Below are 18,597 nucleotides of genomic sequence, written 5' to 3'. Positions count from 1 at the left end.
TATCTGAAGTACTGGTACTGAACTCCGTCCCTATTTCAGTGCTGTCCCACAGTGGTTGTGCCAGGGACAGTTCTGGTTTTCAGTAACATGAACTGAATCCAGTCTGGGATTTCTGGAAGCACAGCTTTACTGCTAACCTCAGCTTACTAAAAGCAACAACTCACGAATCTTTATGTACGGGGCCTCTGCAAACTGGGTCTCATACACTGAGCAGCCACTGATAGGTACGGGCGGGGTGGTTAATGAGAGGGAGAGAAGTTAGGAGATACTACTAGAACAAATGTGGGCCTAGAAAACAAAATAAAAGCAGACTTGTGATAGTTAGGCATACTCTGAATCCTGTGTGTGATCATATCAATTTTACTATCTCCCAAGTACCACATGAACCATACCTTAAAAACTAGGGTGTGCTTAAATTAATTAAAGTCATAATTAAGAGTTGGCAGAAAATACCGCTTTTGACAGCTATGCAGTTATATAAATTGTTCTGATTTTATCTAAAGTGACTCCACAAGACTGACATCTGCCAAAATGATGCTGCCATTTCATTAATACAAATCTCCTCTTAATAGGTATCTCAGCAGGTTTCTCAGAAAGCTGCATTATCTTTTTGAATCACACTGATCATTACTACAAGTGGAGTACAAAAAGCTGAAGTCCATACTGTAGTGGACATTTTGAGGCTTTTTAAAATTTAACTGCTAACTTTCCTCTCTCCCTTTCTGAAATGAAACCCACTGAAGCTTTCAATAAACACAAACACCTCAGCTATTGATGCCACAAGCACAAACAATCTGAAAGATAAGTAATTTAATTGAGGATAAACTAAGAGGTTTTCAGACTAGTGAGTGGTTTAAGTTATTTGCTTATATTTAGATGTGTTTCTCCAATAGTTTTGCAAGTTTTCACTGACCAAAATTTCCTTTCCTCCAGACACTGTTGTTAATTCCACAGTGAGAATATGAATATTAAGAATGACAGAGACTCTGTGCCTTACTGATACTTTTAAAAACCTGCTAGAATGTTGCATGTAAGTAGAAAAATCAGAATGTTTTTTCCTATCTCATTTATTAAAGAATAACAAAAGGATGACTGCATGCATTGGACTTGAGAGAAAGGCTTTTGATTTCCATCCCTGCCAGAACGTCAAGTGTGATCCAGGCACATTAATCTCTGTCCTTTCGAGGGTTAGGATAAACATCATACAGGTGGTCACCAGATCTCCATCAGAGCTTTACAGCAAAGGGCAGAAAACCCTGCAGACTGGATATCAATAGGAATCCCCATTTAGATATCTAAACTATCAATTTTGAAACTGGGTATAATATTAGGTGTGGTAAAATGGATTCCCCCCCCTCCCCCCCCCCATTTAGCTTATTATTATTCTAAGGGGTAAAGAGACATACTAAATCCAAGGAAAGTAAATGCCTTCCAAATGTAAAAATTTGAGTTATCTCACTCTCCTGAACATTATATTTTGATATTAAAAAAATGACATGGAATAGCTAATTCTTAATTTTTTTTGGAATTACACAATTTTGTTGAATCAATTTTTTAGTTCCCAAAATTCATGAAGAAAATATAAAGTCTTAAATTGTAGCAAATACTTTTCTTGTCACTTCTACTGCTCTAGCAATACATGCTTTTCTTCTGTGTAGAATCCATTATTGTAGTATTCTGATATTTTCATGAGCTTTAGTAATCTGCATTCAAGATGCAGTTGATAAGATTTCATGAAACCTTTATACACTTAAATTTACTGTTACTGATCTGCAAAATAATTGATTTGTGGTCTCTCTCTTCTAGAACTGTCAGGGCATCAGCAACCAGAGCTCAAATTTTCTGAGGTATTTCCCCACATAATTCCCCAAACACTCCTCCCAGCCTAACCTTGACCCTCTGTACCACCTTGACAAATAGCAATGGCATCCATCCTGTGGATAGTGAGTTATCCTATCTGACACAATGCGTTTTTTGTAATATGTCAAAGAGCAGTATCAGGAAATTCAGCATCGATTAACCTCTGTGAAGAAAATCCCCTCATCCAAAAATTGTTCTGTAGGTCCTATACAAAACCATTTAAAATTATTTATATTATTATAATATATTATAATATTTAATAATAATAATAATAAATGTTATAATAATATAATAATTAATTATTATAATTAAAAAAATATGTGCAACCCAGGTATATATTCCTTTTCTGGGCGCCAGTGATGTAGCTCTCTCTCTGCTCCTGAGACCAACACCATAAGTCAGTTATATGTCGAGATAATAGTGCTAGATTGACCCAGAACACTTTGTAACAGCCTACAAGGGGTTAGAAAGGGCCTAACAGGGTCCCAGTGAGTCACACATTTGCTTGGCTTAGTAACAGATGATGTCCAAGCTGCTTAGAGAGCACTGGAGGAAGCAGTGCTCCAAGCTAGACTGCATTAAAGACTGTCATACTGAAGAGTCTTAGGGTAATTGAAGAGATGTACAGGAAACATTGCAGGGCAGAACTCTTCCACTACCTGGGGTCAGCCTCCAACCCCCTTTCTTGAACCAAAGTGGAACAGCAATAGAATTATTAGGTTTTCACAGAGAAGTCATAGATTTTTTTTGGTGAAAAATACCTGTGTGTAACAGAGCTGTGAACTTAGACAGTAAGGACACTGAAATCTGATACAAGTGTGGGTGAGGTAGCTGTCTACAGAGTAGAAAAACTGTACACCTTCACATGCTATGGGCTGTTTATTCTTCTGTTTCCATGGAATCCTAGTGTCACTTGTCTGTAGAAGCTGTGCACAACCATATTCTTATACTAGATTTTTAAGATATAATGAAGGGCTGTGACCGACTACAGTAGGGGAGGGAATGCAGAGGTACCTGCAAATTTGTATAGGCAGAGTCCACCTTTGATAACCTTCCTTGGCAGCTCTAAGCAAGTCAGCTTATATAAGTTTATAATGCAGTCAGACAGTGACAAGCATTTTTATGACGATTTTCAGTTGTCACAAATTTTGGAAATTAAATTATGAAGTCTACTTTAAAAAAAAAATGCAAGCAGATTTAATTAGCTCAGCATCAAGTGTTCTGACTTAGTTATGTACATTCAGCTTGGAAGTGAGATGGAAGCAACTGAATGATACATCAGTAATCAACCAGGTCTAGAACACCTTACTTTTAACAATTTCCTAGATGTTTTACCTTATGGTCTTCTTCATGACTGTATGTACAGTGTACCTCTAAGACATTAGAAATGCCTTATTAGATAAGCAACAAACTGAAGGCAAAATTTTTCTACTTTTTGCTGAAGAAGTCCTGAGTAATTCTTAAAATCTGGATTTTTGCCCTAAAAGACATGGAGTACTTATATGAGAAAAGCACATTATCATGGTGTTAAATTATAGTTAATACAGGAAATGAGGTGAGTAAAATGAAAGACATGCCAAAGGTTAGATATAATTAATGTTAGATATAATTAATGTTAGATATAATTAACAAAATCACTTACTGAAGGAAATTATTTTTGTCTGGTACCTTAAATCAAGATAATTTCTGTATGCACAGCACGACACAATTTTTAATTTCTTGATCACATTATTTTTCTCTTCAGAAGGGGCTGCAGTCTTGAAGAGCCATTCAATATTTTTTACTTTGCATTATTCAGTGGATTTCCCCTTAGTCTGCCTTAAAGTCTTATTCCACTGTTAACTGTTATTCCAACAAGAGAATTATCTTTTCCTATGTTTTTCCACTGCCATCATTAATAATGAGCTGAAGTCCTTCATAAATAATCAAACTTTCACAAGACCCCTCAGAAGTAAAACCTCATACTTATCCCAAGGTATAAATTTTAAAGAGCACTGCTTCCATTAATATGGGTGCCAGATTTAGATAGCAGATCAAGAGCAATCAGTCAATAGCTACACTTCTAAGCAAAATCATCTACCATGGAAATGAAAACATGAACAGCTTTCAATTAAAATTTGAATGCACTGATTCAGAATTACTGACTTTGCAAATGCACATTCTTTGAGTGTAGTTTTCCTCTGTACATAGATTTGAGGAAAAGGAAACTCAAACCAAGGTTACACAGTACTGAAATTTATAATTCATGAGAAGCATCTTTTTATACAAAGTTAAAGATCTTGGCTACCTAAGTTAAAAACTTAACTGAGGACAATTTTAGGCATCATCCACTTGACCAAACAGTTTTAGACAGAATAGTTTTCTTGTGCAGTCAAACCAAACAACACTAAGAATCAAAGAACATGACTATCTTTTCAGCATTCAGGAAAGGAGTGCTCAGTCACAGACTCCTTTGCTACCTCCTCAGAATTAATCCTTTCCTCACAGCCTTCCAGCAGGCCCCTCAGTGATGTATGAAATCTTCATAGCAGGGACTAACTATAGGGTTTAGCTGGGGACACTTTTATTTTCTTCCCATTTTTTGGCTGTTCCCAGTTTTTCCAATTCCCCATCTTAAATCCTAGTTCTCTTCAGAAATCATGCTCTCAATTCCTTAGTCTTCATGCAGAAGAATAACCACAGCTCTTTTGACTTTCCTTACATAGAGCAAAAATGAAAGAAAATAAATTTCTGCTCTAAAAAGAGTCTGAATACAGCATCCAGGTATTAATGTGTACCCATTTATAATATCTAGGACATATATGTAACAGTACTAATATTTATATCCCAGTATTTTAAAATTACACAACTTTATATCTAGTCTTTCTCATTATGACTTTTTAATACATAAAAGAAAAACTCCTGAAAAATGCAAAGCCATCCTTGCTTTTCAGCAGGGAAAAGCATCCACTGTGAGCTGAACAGAGCACCTTACCACTTAAAGCTTTAATTAAATCAAAAAGGTCAGTGACTTCAGTAGGCTACAAGGGACTACACTACTGAAAGATCAAAATTTAAGTTTAAAAAACCCCAAAAGCTATTAAGAAGGACTAAAAATGTATGAGAATATTTTGAGCAGCATGATGAAACCAACGGGAAAGCAGAAAAGCAACACTTTGATAGTCTGACAGATAAAAGTATTTTACAGTGTGAAATATTAATGGGTTTTGAAAAATAAGGATGCACTTCCATGGAAGTATTTAGATACTTTAGCAGCTTTGTATTGCAACACTTACCTGAAGCAACAACAGTGCTTGCCCATAATGTATTTTCTATGCTTAGGCTCTCATGAACTGCAGGATCACTGTCTTCCTGTTAGAAATAAGGACACCTAGTAAGTAAACCACCATCACAAAAAGTTAAGAACCATGTCAAACCACCTGAATAACTGACACAGGATGTTTGCATCCTCCTATCCATCATTGTATAATAGCATTCACTGCACATACACAGACACAAATAACTTGGTAAAAAGTGAAATAATGTTAGAAGTTCATATTACTTCTATCTTATCATATTAAAAGAACTAGTCAAAAGTATTTTAAAAATAACATACTTTTCCTCAGATATATCAAAATGCAGAACAGTACGTTACAGTATATGAGCTGAAGGAAGTTATGAACACTAACTCCTGAAAATTAACACCCTGTTTTGTATTTAAATCATCTAGAATTCATAAAGTGAGTTATGGTCATCATCATTTTGCACCTGATCAACATTATATGAACTTCAGGGAAAAATATTTAGACTTCTAAAATGAAATGCAGGCTTTCATTATCTTACCACGTTTACAAAATATTGGGAAAACATTTCCAAGAGAAAACTGTTTCCATGATTACTTTAAACTTCCCCTTTTTTTTCTCCCCTCTCTCCTCCCTAGCAATAATGATCTGCAGATTGTAAACAGACAATCTCTCATAATCAATTTGGAGCATGTACAGATTTGTTACTCATTAGCAGCTGTGAAATGTGCTGTTTACAACGAAAGGAAACTTTAGGAGGTAGGATAATCAAGTGTATTTGATCGAATTACAGATTGTCGCTAAACATTTCACAAGAAAGGGGAAATTACTTATTTATCAAAATACACAAAAAATTCTACACATTGTCAATAATCAAAACCTATGCCCATTTTTCATCTCTCTTTTGAAACAACCACCAAACACAGGATGAGCTGCATAGAAATTTCTGTTTCAAAAAAAGAAAAATCTCCAACTAAACACATAAATTGTTGTGCATAGATCAAGAGATCCCTATATAGCAAGGAAACTGAAGTTCTTACTCTCCTAAGTGAGGAAAATTTGTTGTTTGAAAAGCATGGAGAACCATTCAACCAAAAACAGAGGGGAAAAGAAGGAGTATATGGAGTTAGCCTGAAGAAGAAAACTACAATTTTTGAATCAAGATTTATATTCTGATGATCCTGGGACTCTCGGTTAGGGCATGGCGCTAATTATGCCAAGGTTATGGCTTCAATCCCCATTATGGGCCATTCACGTAAGAGTTGGACTTGATGATCCTTGTGAGTCCCTTACAATTCAGAATATTCTGTGATTTTGTGAAGAATCATCAATGCTCTATAAGATTAGCCTTAAATGAAGAAAAAGGAGAATCGTTTTTTGATTCTTACATCAGGAATTAGTACTGCAATAATTATTTGCTATAATGCTAAATCTTAATGCTTAGATTCCAGGTTTGATTTACAATTGTTCCCAAATTATTTGGGTTCTCTGATTATTTCTCATGCTTATTCCAAATAGAAAGTAAAAAGAACTGGAAAATTTTCAAAAAGAGCAATAAGCAAGGTCAATATAGCTTCCACACTAGATATGACTAAATAAACCTGACTTCTAATGGGGAATATGACAGACATCTAGGAAACAGGCACCTAAAAAGGGAGCATAGATACTGGTGATTTTTACCAAAGAGGTAATAAATAAAGTCAGCAAAATTAAAATAACAGGCAATCATTCTTAAATATGTACTTAACCTGTGTAACTTCCTCCCATTTCAATGTTAAAAGGTTACATAGGTTCAAGGGTGAACTGGGTAAGTTTAGAGGAGGAAAATTCATTGCAGGTTACTTAAAGAAAAGAGATCTAACTCAGGAAATTTCCCACATCTTGAGTTAAGAGACAGATGGCTCTTTTGAGGAGGTACTACTGTGTCCTTATTCCAGCTGTATGCTGCTTCCCAGCACTCTGCTTCTGGCTATTGTCAAGAACAGGATACTAAGCCAGGTAAATTCTTTTTCTTCCTCTTATTCTTCAGTCAGCAGATTTTAAGAGTGTATTGTGAAACTCTTCCATATTACAAGAAGAAAGCAAAAGCCCTGCAATGATTGTGGAGAGCTGACAACAGGGCCAGGAAAAAGTCACTTGTTCAATGTCTACTACTGCTAAAAGAGTTAGTGAAACACCTTCCTTTAGGTCATTCAAAATAGGAAAACATCAAATGAGCTCTCTCTCTTTCCACTCATGCTCATCTTCAGAATTGTCTGGCCAGTTATATAGCATCTGCTTATTTCATTATGATACTTTCCTGTCTTTATACCCTCACATAAAATTTTCAGCTTTCTACAGTTCATTCCATTTCCCAAATACCACACCTTCCATGCCCAAACAGATGATGACTTATCCTTATTTTTCTTTTGTCTTAAGTTACTCAAATGAAAAATACACAGTGCATTTAAGGCTTATGAGTTTAGCTGTTTCACACTATTGTTTTTTGTGCTTCTGGAGAGATGGTAGGGATAAATGAAGCAGGGAAGGACAAGAACTGCAATTGCTGAGTGAGACCAGACCTGTGTTAAGGAGAAATTTCTGCAAATTTTCTGACACTAACAGAAAAATGCATGTTTCAGGTTAAATGAAATTAATCCCTCACTCTCGTAGCAGAAATTTGACACAGAAGGGCTTCTTTGTCCAGCTGACAAAGTTTTCACTTAATGTCTGCTGGGTTGAATTTCATTGGGCAGCTATATGTTTCTTGGTCCTTGCATTCTGAATTAAGCTCATTACCAAATTCATGCAGTTCAGTACTATATTCAAGCTTCACATTCAGGCTCAGTTTTTTAATCTGTGGGCAGCATTGATCATAGAGGTTTAAATTGTCTATAGGCTTGTTTTCAGAAATTAGTCTGTAGCTCTTGCATGTACAGAGAGAAAGATGATCAGTGAAATAGAAATTGAATACAACCCATTCTCAGTCCTTTTGTAATTAATTTCATAAAGTCCTTTCATGAATTCATAATACAGCTGACCAAGGATCATGACAAATTTCAAGGAGTTATTTAAAAAGTTTCAAAGCTATAATTTTTCTGAAATTTTTGTAAATAACAAGAGAGGTCTTTAGGATGAAATACCTAATCCCTGAGTGAACCAGTATACCACTTCTATTTGACCTTTTCTATCTGTTCCTGCATGACAAGATGCAGTACAACAATCCCCATCAACTTTTGTAGGAAAGTGGAATACACATTAATTAACTTGAATCACTGAAAAGATTCCTTCCCTAACCCAACCCCACAGTTAATTTTTCTGGCTGTGTTCCTTTTACTGGCATGTGTTTTGGACAGGGTCAGATTAGGTTCCACGCATATTAACTCCCTAGTCAAGCTGTCTGTATAGTTGTTACTGCTAGCATAAAAGGAGTCAAAAAGATTTGCAAATCATAATGCCATTCCCTTCAGTGGCAACATAAAAGTAAGCCAGATTGAACTGAACACAACCATTACTTCAAAACAGGTAATTCTTTAACAGCAAACATGAATTAAAAAAATTACTTAATGTTCTCTTTACTAAAATGCAAGACATATCCAAGAAAACATCTGTATTATTAGTGTCAGGCCAGGCATTCTACTCATAAACACAGCTACATGCACCAAGTTTTCCATCAGGGTAGGTTTTTTATAAAGCATCTAACAAGATGCTAGATTGTAAAAAATTATATATATTTACAATATAGTTCTGTACCATATGAAAAAAAAAGATTTTTTAAGTAGTTGAACCAAACTCAATGGCATTTGTTTTCCAAGATTGCTATTAGAATATAAAAGATTAAGATCTATTTCCAAAGTAAATAAAGAGACCATGGGGACAGCACAGAGCTGAAATATAGAAGAAATAAAAGAAAAATATTCTTAAGGGAATAGTGAAAGAAAAACCAAAATTTAAACAAAAAATAGCCAAGGTTAAAAGCAAGAGAGACTTTCCATTATTCCATACAGTAGTAAGCAATTGTTAAATGATACTGGCTAGGCCAATACATACTGATGTAATACTCTAGAATACTCTTTAGGCCCTAACTGGTAAAAATTGGGTCAAGAAGTATGGTTACCTTTAATTGTCTTTTTTACAGATATTCAGCATTGATAAAATAGCTTCTTCATTTATCAAGCCTACAGAGGAGCATCAGACAGAAGAGAAACTCTAGTAGTTACATCTGTTTACATCTTTGTTCCGTACACCCTTATTTAAAAATAAGCTCAGCCAAGACATGGATGATGCTCTCAGAACAAATAAAGGTATCTCATAAATTTCCACAAAACACTAATTTAGTTCATCTATTGTTTTTTGATAGGGTGTCTAGTAAATGTGAAAGGAGGAGAGGAATTAATTGATGCCATTATTTAAGGGTCAGACATGATCATGCATGACACACACTCACTCTCATGCACTGACTGCATATAACACACCAACAGTGGAAAACAACTTCATGTGAAGCTGGCAGGTATCACTAGAGTACAGCAAAGCTTTTATGTCTCCTGACATGATTATGCAGGCATTCTGCAAAAGGTATCTTCTGTCAGCTCTCAGGTTTTTTGTAGATAGATTTGTACTTAGACCTTGCTTGCTCATAAAAACTCAAGAACTGTGCTCCCAAGTTTCTGGTTTGTTTTATGGTCGCGCACTTTTTGAAATTATTTAAGTTTGTCTCTTACATTGTTAGTACTCTGTCTCCATAATGGGGGGAAAAAAGAAAAAGAAAAATCAATGTGCTATTACCCTGTCAACCTACCCTTGCAAGAATTCTTTGAACATCAATGCTTAAGTAGAAAAAAATGTATGCATTAGCATCACTAAGCACACTAACTTTTTTTGCTTTAACATAAAACAGAAATTAGATGCAAGAACTGATTTATTGTAAGAAGCAAGGGCTCACAGCAAAAGCAGAAAGATAAATCAGAAAACAAGTGTCCTAAAACAACATTTCACAGTGCAGAAGGTACACCACTAACAAAAAACCACCTCTGAAAAATCTCTAGTGTGAGTCACTGTGAATGAAATTTGAGGGCAATGCCCTCAGATGTTTTACACAGAAGTTCAGTTTAAACTATCCTTGCTACTGAAGCACCCAAAAAAACCCATATATGCAATCCTGAAACCATAAAATGCACCACAGTTATTTACACATTTTGGGATGTTTGAATCATACAGCTCTTATGATGTGTACAAACAGAACCCACAACACGAAATGACTGTGATGATTTCCCAATGTCTCAATTACTTACACCAGAGTTGTTAAAAAGATTCTGAAGAGATTAATATATGTGTAGGAAAGTACACACTTAGCCACTGAGAGGAATAATATGAATTTACAGCTGTTAATAGAAGTTTCATTTGGACAATTGGTCAATACAAAGTTTAAGTAAACACTGTTGCTTACTGCTTTAGAAGGTGTGAACAAATGACATTTACTTTGTAGGCAGCATGGACTATGTTACTGGTATAAATTGGTCTTCAAGAGCCAGCAACTGCAATATCTCATTCATCAGTGTATTTACAATTGTGAACTGGAATTCTAATTACAGAACAAAATCTATTACCAATTTGAGTCACAGGTAAAAAAACCTTTTCTTTACCTCCCCAGCAGTTAATTCTCTCAAATTATTTTAGAAACAAACCATCAAGAGGAATGAGTCTATCACCACTGAATTTGGCTAAAATTAACAGAACAACTACTATATCTGCTAACATACTGCAATGAAACCATAAATCTACTTAAAAAAAAAAATAATTACTACCTATTAGGACACTGATTTTAAGGGTCAGCTTTAGCAGGCCACCTTTTGAAAACAACAGAAACAAGCCATAGATATTTTGCATTGTTATTTTAATCAGTTTTGAATATAATTATCTCTGGAGAAGAGATTCAATAAAAAGCCCTCATAAGCAGCTTTTAGTTCTATTTTTACTTTTTGAGAAAACTGAACTTTGGACAGAAATGCTGTTAAGCAAGACACACTTTTATTGCACATAAACTACCAGATACATTGTCTCAGGCTACTGTTATTATTTAACTTGTCCATTTTTGACACATATGAACAATACATCAGATGCCTGGAAACAAAGTATACTGTTCACAAAGAGTTTCACATAAAAAGATTAAAGCGATGTCAACCAAAAAACACTGAACTCTCCAATTCTGATTTTTTCAGATATTCCTTAAGCATTAGTTTTCTGCAATACCTGTTTAAACAGGATATTTTTAGATGGCAGGAACATAGGAAAAAATACTGCTGTATAGCAAATGAAAGATCTGATACAATGTTGACACTACATGAAGGACTGAAGTATAAAAGAAGGAAGTAGAACATGTATTTACATGGACTACTTACCCTTGTGAAGGTACCCTCAAAACTGTGGATATCCAGCTGTGGCTTCTGAGCATAAACATAAGCATTGATTGAAAAGAGGTCCTGTAAAACAGAATAATGTACTTAATATTACTTAAATATAATCATGTATTTTGAAGACCTGGTAAAGATTCCAGGTTATGAGCCCCACCAACTCCCACAGACTAAGCCCACACAACTTTACCCAGCTAAGAAACACAGTGTTTTTTTTCTAGTACATCTTGTTATAGAGGAATCAGTTTCAAGCTGATATCCTAAATGTGTTGATAAGTTCAAACACTAAACTTTTACATTTATAATATGAGTTAGATATTTTTTATCTAATTTATTTTAACAGCCCCGTTTTAATTAATAATAGTGTAATCTTAAAGTATTTTCTGGATATTTGTCCTTTTCAAAATAAAGTGGGGGAGGAGAAGGGTTGGTTTGTTTCTTGGTTAGGTTTTTTTAATGAAACTGGGAAAAAATACCTTTCCAGCAAGGACAAAGCCAACTGAATACAAGAGGAAACAATGAAATGGATTCGAGTTCTCTTGAATGCTCTAGCACCTCTGTGAAAACCCTATCAGCTCCAGGAATGCCTGACTACATCAACAGGATTACTCAAATGTTTAAATTCAGGGATACATCAAAACTAGTCTGATAAAATTTGGTCTAATATATGTGGTACCACTACTCATGACAGCAAACAAACCACAAATCATCCTACCTTAAAACTAAGAACAGGAAACTCCTAAGACAGTACAGTAGCAGCCTCTATAAATAGATGGCAGTATAGTATAAACAGAAGAAAAAAACATCTGATAAATCTGATGATTGTGAGATCTTAAGAGCTGTCCCTAGAGACCTGGGGAGGTTCACTTTAAAATCCTGAAACAACTATTTTATCAGATAATTGTTCTAAAACATCCATCTTCCACAGAAAATACTTTGGACTAAAACCCTGATACAGAGGAATTTTTCAATCACAAAAGCAAACACTTTGTTGCTTTTTAGATGGTCAGGACCAACAGCAGCATAGGGATTTCAAAGGGAGTTGAGCAGTCATGCATGAATATAAACAATCCAGTTTCTACTCTGGAAAGCAGCAGTTGCTTGATACCAAATCCCAGTCGATGCAAGAATTCTAACCTCTGATCAAACGCAATGTTGTACACCTTCCCACGCTATGTAGCACCTAATTATTCAGGTTATCTCCATCCCTCATTGCTAGATGAATCTTGCAAAAGGCTAATCAAAAACCATCTCTGGGGACTAAATTACATGGGTACAATATCCTGTTCATGCTAGCTAGAATGTGCTGCCTTCCAAAGCAGAATTAATTTTACAGCCTCTTTCATGGACATATAACCACAACTTCGCTCAAATACTACTTTTAAAGGTAGGCCATTATTTTTTTTCTCATTCATTTTGAATGTAAGAATGTTTCACAATTTGAACAGGACAAAAATTAGTCAAACGTGCGCTTGTCTACCCGTGTTAATTTCTTAAAGCCCAACATATTTATATCCTTTAGTTTCTCTGATACAATGGCTAGATTGATGCATATCACTATATTTTTGTTTTTCCTTATCAAAATAAATGTTTTCTTAAAATTTAATGTAGATTTATGAAATATGTTTGACTAGTCTAAGAATGTGTAGCTCTATAATGAATTATGTTTATATTCTGCAGAAATCTCTCATAGCTTGCAAAAAACGCACACACTTTTTATTTCATATGCTTTTTAAAAACATGAATGAAATCTGAACACTGAATATCACAACTTATCTTTATCTTAAACGACTTGCCATTTATTGAAGTCTATCACATGAAGTTCATTCATTGCACCCTTGTTCTTCCAACCTACTTTCAACAGGTTCACGAGAAATAATTCATATGAAACTAATACACATGTGGTATCCTATATCTTCATCATTCACTTCTCTCTGATCTGTTATCACCTACAATTTAGCTAATCTACGCTATTATGTGCTTTATTATGCAAAGAAAAATAAAGAGTCTCTCAGTAGTGGATAACACAGAAGAAAGCTAATACCACACACATGCTCATATATACAATAAAAACTGCTAGTGAAATGTGTCAACTTATCTCTTTTCAAAGAACACCTTAGTGGGAAGCAATATTATATAAAAGAAAGTAGAAATATTCACCTTTTTCAAGGGAAGTGTCATTTGTACAGCAATGTATTTTCCTTCTTTCTAATATTTCTATTTTTTTTCCTACTGTTATCTCCTTTGCTACATTTCAAATGTAAAAATTTCTATCTACCATACTCCTTTGGTGCCTTTTTATGTTTTTGTTCCCCTTCTGTATTTCTGATTTAACACTTAATTTGCGTTTTCCTTTTTTCATTTTTGAATTTCAACTATGAAACAAACTTACTTATCTTTGTGAAAAACGGAGACCTGCACATTATTTGCATTACTCTGAAATGCTACAAGCTAGAACTGGCATAGTATTCCAGAAGTGCATAGGGTTTTCTTGTAAAATTAAATAAAAACTATGCTCTGGGGGAAATCTAGGGTGTTAGTCCATTGGCATTTAATTCATGAGTGGCAGAAAGACATAAAAGCATATTATTTGTGCTCAGTAGATTTCTGAAGTATTTTTTTCATTATTAAGGTAAAGAAAAGAGTTAAAGATTCCTATTTTCTGTAGTCAAGTGTTTGGTACTCTAACTGGACATCATTTTCAGGCCAATAAAATATGCTAGTTTTATAATATGAGGTAAAGAAAGAAAAACTTGAAGAATGATACAGTTACAGAAGACAAATTTCCTATGAACTCCATTCAACAACCTCCATTCAGCAAAGGTTACTGTAATACAAAGATGTTTCTTCACCAAGTGCTGCTTTTCCAGTATGGAAGCTGTGCATTTTTCCTCCCAATGTCTTGAAAGAAATCATGAGGGTGACTTTAACAAGGAGACATCAAGATTTGTAAGTAACAGTACATGTAAATATAATTTCTGCTCACTAGGCAAGAAATAATTGCATTGTTAGGTTATGTCATGCTTTCCCTTATATAAAAGCAAGGGAAAAGGAAATTACCTTAAACAAAGGATTTGACTTTATTCTTTTTAGAAAAGGTAACTACTTTTTATTAATAATTTAACTGATGGGGGATTTGTGAAACTCAGCTTCAGTAAAGACTAATTTTCACACTAATACATTGAACTGCTGATTCACTGAAGCCAAATAGTTCTACTGATACCTTCAAAGGAAATAGTATTCTACATCTAAAATTACATCACTTTTAGGATGCAATAAGGGCAAATGACCTCAGTTACTTTCTTACCCAAGAGAAAAATATGTTTGGGTGGGGACTGTAACAGTTCTAGATTTAAAAAAAACTACATTAAAGACTTGAATTTCAAGTAAAAAAATATATATTCTTATATAACAGTAGATGAGTTTTCCTGGAAAAAAAATTTTATGCATTTAATTATCTCATACTAAATAATTGAGAAGAATTCTCAAGAAGAATTTCATTCTTCTATCCTGCAAGTCAGAAAATGACTTTGTGATGGTACAATAATGAAAATTATCTCTTTTGCATTTCACAATTTAAAAATCACCACAGTTATCAATAACATAGAAAATCTCCTCTATTAGGTCAAGGGCAACATTTGTTCACCTTACTTAGAGATCATTAAAATACATTCTTAATCATAACATGTAGTTCATTGCAAATAAAATTGCCTTTGGTTCAATAAAACTAATTAAATGTAAATGGTATTGTTTACCGCTGTATGGATCTTCTGATATAAATCAGCAAGTCACCATTTATTGAAAATTACAGTGACCTCACTGCTGTTAATAAATATAGCTGATCACACAAGCTAGAGAGGAATGCCTCAGAAATCCTGTATTGCCAGAACTGTCCCATCTGTAATTATGAAACTGCAAGAAACCTAACCTACATGTTACCATATTTGCTGCTCAGCCATCATTAAGTGACTTGCTGAAATTTTAATTCTTTGATCACATTAAGTGCTTTAGAAAGACAACAAAATCTGTACAGATCGTCTTGGTGGTGTCGTCTGTTCTTAAAGAAAAGCTCTGAAGGTCTGCAGGTTTGTTTATTCTGGGTGTCACAGGGGGTAGGATTACAGTGCTGCTCTGGTGACACGGCTGACAGCTCATGCCAACACAAGATACTCACTCACCTACCTAAACAGAGGTTGTATCGAGGTGGGGGTTGGTCTCTTCTCCCTGGTAACAAGTGACAGGAGCAGAGGAAATGGCCTCAAGTTGCTCCGGGGGAGGTTTAGATTAGATCTTAGAAAAAATTTCTTCACAGAAAGGGTGGTCAGGCATTGGAACAAGTTGTCCAGGGAAGTGGTGGAATCACCATCCCTGGAAGTGTTCAAAAGGCATGTGGATGTGGCACTTGGCTACACAGTTTAGTGGTGAACACAGTGGAACTATTCACTGGATTCAACAATCTTAGAGGTCTTTTCTGATCTTAATGACTATGTTTTTATAACTAAAGAAATCAAAATGAGTGACAGTTATGGATAGTTTATTCTATCCAACAGAAGAGCTAACTACTCATAGTCTATTTTATGCTCAACTTGCATAAATTATATTTTTAAATTATTAAAAATATATTTCAATATGGAAGCATGAACTGTAAGTCTCAGCTTTGAAAGTGCATCACAAATGCAGAGAAGCTACTATGGCAGGGATGTGTGATGACTCAGGAGGCCACTATGGGCAGAGGCTGGCTGGAATAATGTGATCTATCTGGTAACACCCTGAAACGTCAGCCCAGGGGCAGAGAGGGCAGAGCTGCAGGGACAGCACTCCACTGCCCTGCTTGGCACGGGCTGTGCCTGGGAGAAGCAGCCAGGTGCCGGTTTGCCACATGCCCATAGGGATTTAACCTTGGGAGCCAAGGACCGTGCCACCATGCTGAACTCCCACAGCAAGCAGGGAGGGCCAGGTTTGGAGCAGGCATGCTGGGAGCCCTGAGCTGCTCTGGGCATGCACCAGTGCTCAGGCTGCACTGCTGGACACAACAGCTGGATGGGTCACTGAACAATCCGCCTGGCATTTTGTACAGGAAAGGAACCAAACTGTGCAACTGTAAAGAAATAATTTTGGACACTGCATTTTGGCTTCCTGTAGGGCCCACATGCAAATATAGCTTATAACTCTATTATAAAGCACAAAAATTAAGCTGACAGTGAAATAATTTCATAATGCTATTTTTGTTGGGTTGATAGAGAAACTCCACAGAGTTTGTTTACATGACTGACACTCCTACATATCACTGTCATTTGAGTAAAGGTGAAAGTGTCTTTACCTTTACTTTAGCTTTTTTAAATCTAAGAATTACCAATGTGTTTTTCCACAGGAATAGAAATAGTACCCTGCAATGGGCACTGAGCATCGGTTTTTTTGCGACAGATATGAGAATCCCTTAAAAACCATTTACATTTGGGTACATTAGGCTATCACTTCACCAAAGTAAGTCACAGACAGATGGGGATTAGGAGCAAAGCACAGATATGACATAAGCACTGCAAACAGTGTAAGACTTGCTGGGAGCAGCCATTTAAAATGAGCTCAATGAAGAACCACCAAGTGTAAGTGGTTTGACCAAATCCCATAGTACAAAAATGTGGAAGTATTTTGGTTTAGTTGGCAGGAAGTATTATACCCAATGTCAGTTACTTCAGGATGAAATATCAGCTTATGCAGACAAAGCCTTGTCTAGCACCTGGTGAGCACCACTAACTGAGTAGTGTGAGAAAGAGCAGAGGCACATCAACTGCTTGTGGCTTTCATATGCTGCTGGTAGCCAAGAAAGGTCTGTTAAGTGGAAGCAGCTCCTGATTAACCACATTTACAATACAACTCATGTTATCCCCTACAGCTCAAGGGGGAGAATATGAAGATCTTGCAAGAAGCCCAAATCAGTTAGATGGAGGTTAATAGCCCCAAGTAGAAACAACTAAGGAAGAAATAGTTACTATATTGTACAGATGACTTCTCTATATTATTTTCAAGATGCACAAATAATTTCCTGGTGATATCTTGCCTTCCATCCCCTTCACATCCAGAACAACCACCTGAAACAAACCTTCACGTCTGCAGGAAGATGAGGCTGCATGTCCCACCATTCAAATGCATACATCCCAACTTCAACCACTTCTGCTTTACTAGTCTAAAAAAGTATAATTGTTTAGTTCTCCAAATCATACTGCACAGATTTAAGCATAATTTTGCATAATCTCCATAGATGCCTAATGCTTTATTTGTCAAGTCTATTGATTGATTTTTATTTTTTTAAAACAAAGAACATAATATAAAAATTACAATACAAAAATTTCATGCTCTACCTAACATGAAAGCTAGAAAGGTAATTCCATGCTTTCTGCTTAACAAGAAGGAGAAAACTTTAAACATGGATTTGGATTTTATAGGGTAAAAATAAGTTAATGCAAAAGGCTTTTATTCTTTTCCAAAGGATATTGCAGAGGAGCCTTTGCATTGTAACTTACTCCAGATTTCATCAGCCTAACACCAAAAGTTCTAAGCTCAGAATATCAAAATTATAACCAACAAATTAAACTCTGAGGCAGTGCTTTGCACACTATTTGCAACTGCAGTCAGTGATGTTTCCAAATAAAAAAGACAAAGAAAACATAACAACTAAGTTGAACACAGGAGTAACTGTTGGAAAAGTACTAAAGTACTTTAATACTTTAAAAGTACTAAATTAAAGGAAAAAAATTAAGCAAGATAGAAGGTTGACTGTATTTTAGTCAAACGCATTGCATGTGTCCCAAATTTTGATATAATTTTATTTTAATAAGAAAAAAAAATAAGAGGACCTTGATTAAATGTTAGGAACTACAGGAGAAGCATTATTACAAATATTAAATTCAACTGCAGGTTACAGAATATTTGTTAAGGTCTGTTCTTGCACCAGAACGCATGACTTGAAGCCTGACTTGGCATCTCTGTCCGGTATGACCAACCTTTGGTTCCAAACCCTGTTCTCAATCCTCTAAAATGCAATTTCAATGTAACTACTTCTTCCTTCT

At 35.4% G+C, this 18,597-nt stretch overlaps 1 protein-coding gene across 3 annotated transcripts in view; it reads right to left on the bottom strand.

Moving 5' to 3' along the window:
* Positions 1-18,597, bottom strand: part of ATP9B (ATPase phospholipid transporting 9B) — a 154,139-nt gene that overhangs the window by 73,137 nt on the left and 62,405 nt on the right. For all 3 annotated transcript variants that reach the window (XM_005525241.3, XM_014254567.2, XM_014254568.2), the window contains exons 9-10: positions 11,519-11,599; positions 5,136-5,211 (exon numbers count right to left, since the gene is read on the bottom strand). In XM_005525241.3, coding sequence (XP_005525298.2) covers positions 5,136-5,211; positions 11,519-11,599 — 157 coding nt within the window. The remainder of the gene's footprint in view (positions 1-5,135; positions 5,212-11,518; positions 11,600-18,597) is intronic.

This window comes from Pseudopodoces humilis, chromosome 1 (genome assembly GCF_049639895.1).
Source record: "Pseudopodoces humilis isolate 2021_Gansu_Grassland_sample_001 chromosome 1, ASM4963989v1, whole genome shotgun sequence".
NCBI classification, from domain to species: Eukaryota; Metazoa; Chordata; class Aves; order Passeriformes; family Paridae; genus Pseudopodoces; species Pseudopodoces humilis.
The sequence above is the reverse complement of the archived record's forward strand: the minus strand, read 5'-3'. Positions and strand labels throughout refer to the sequence as shown.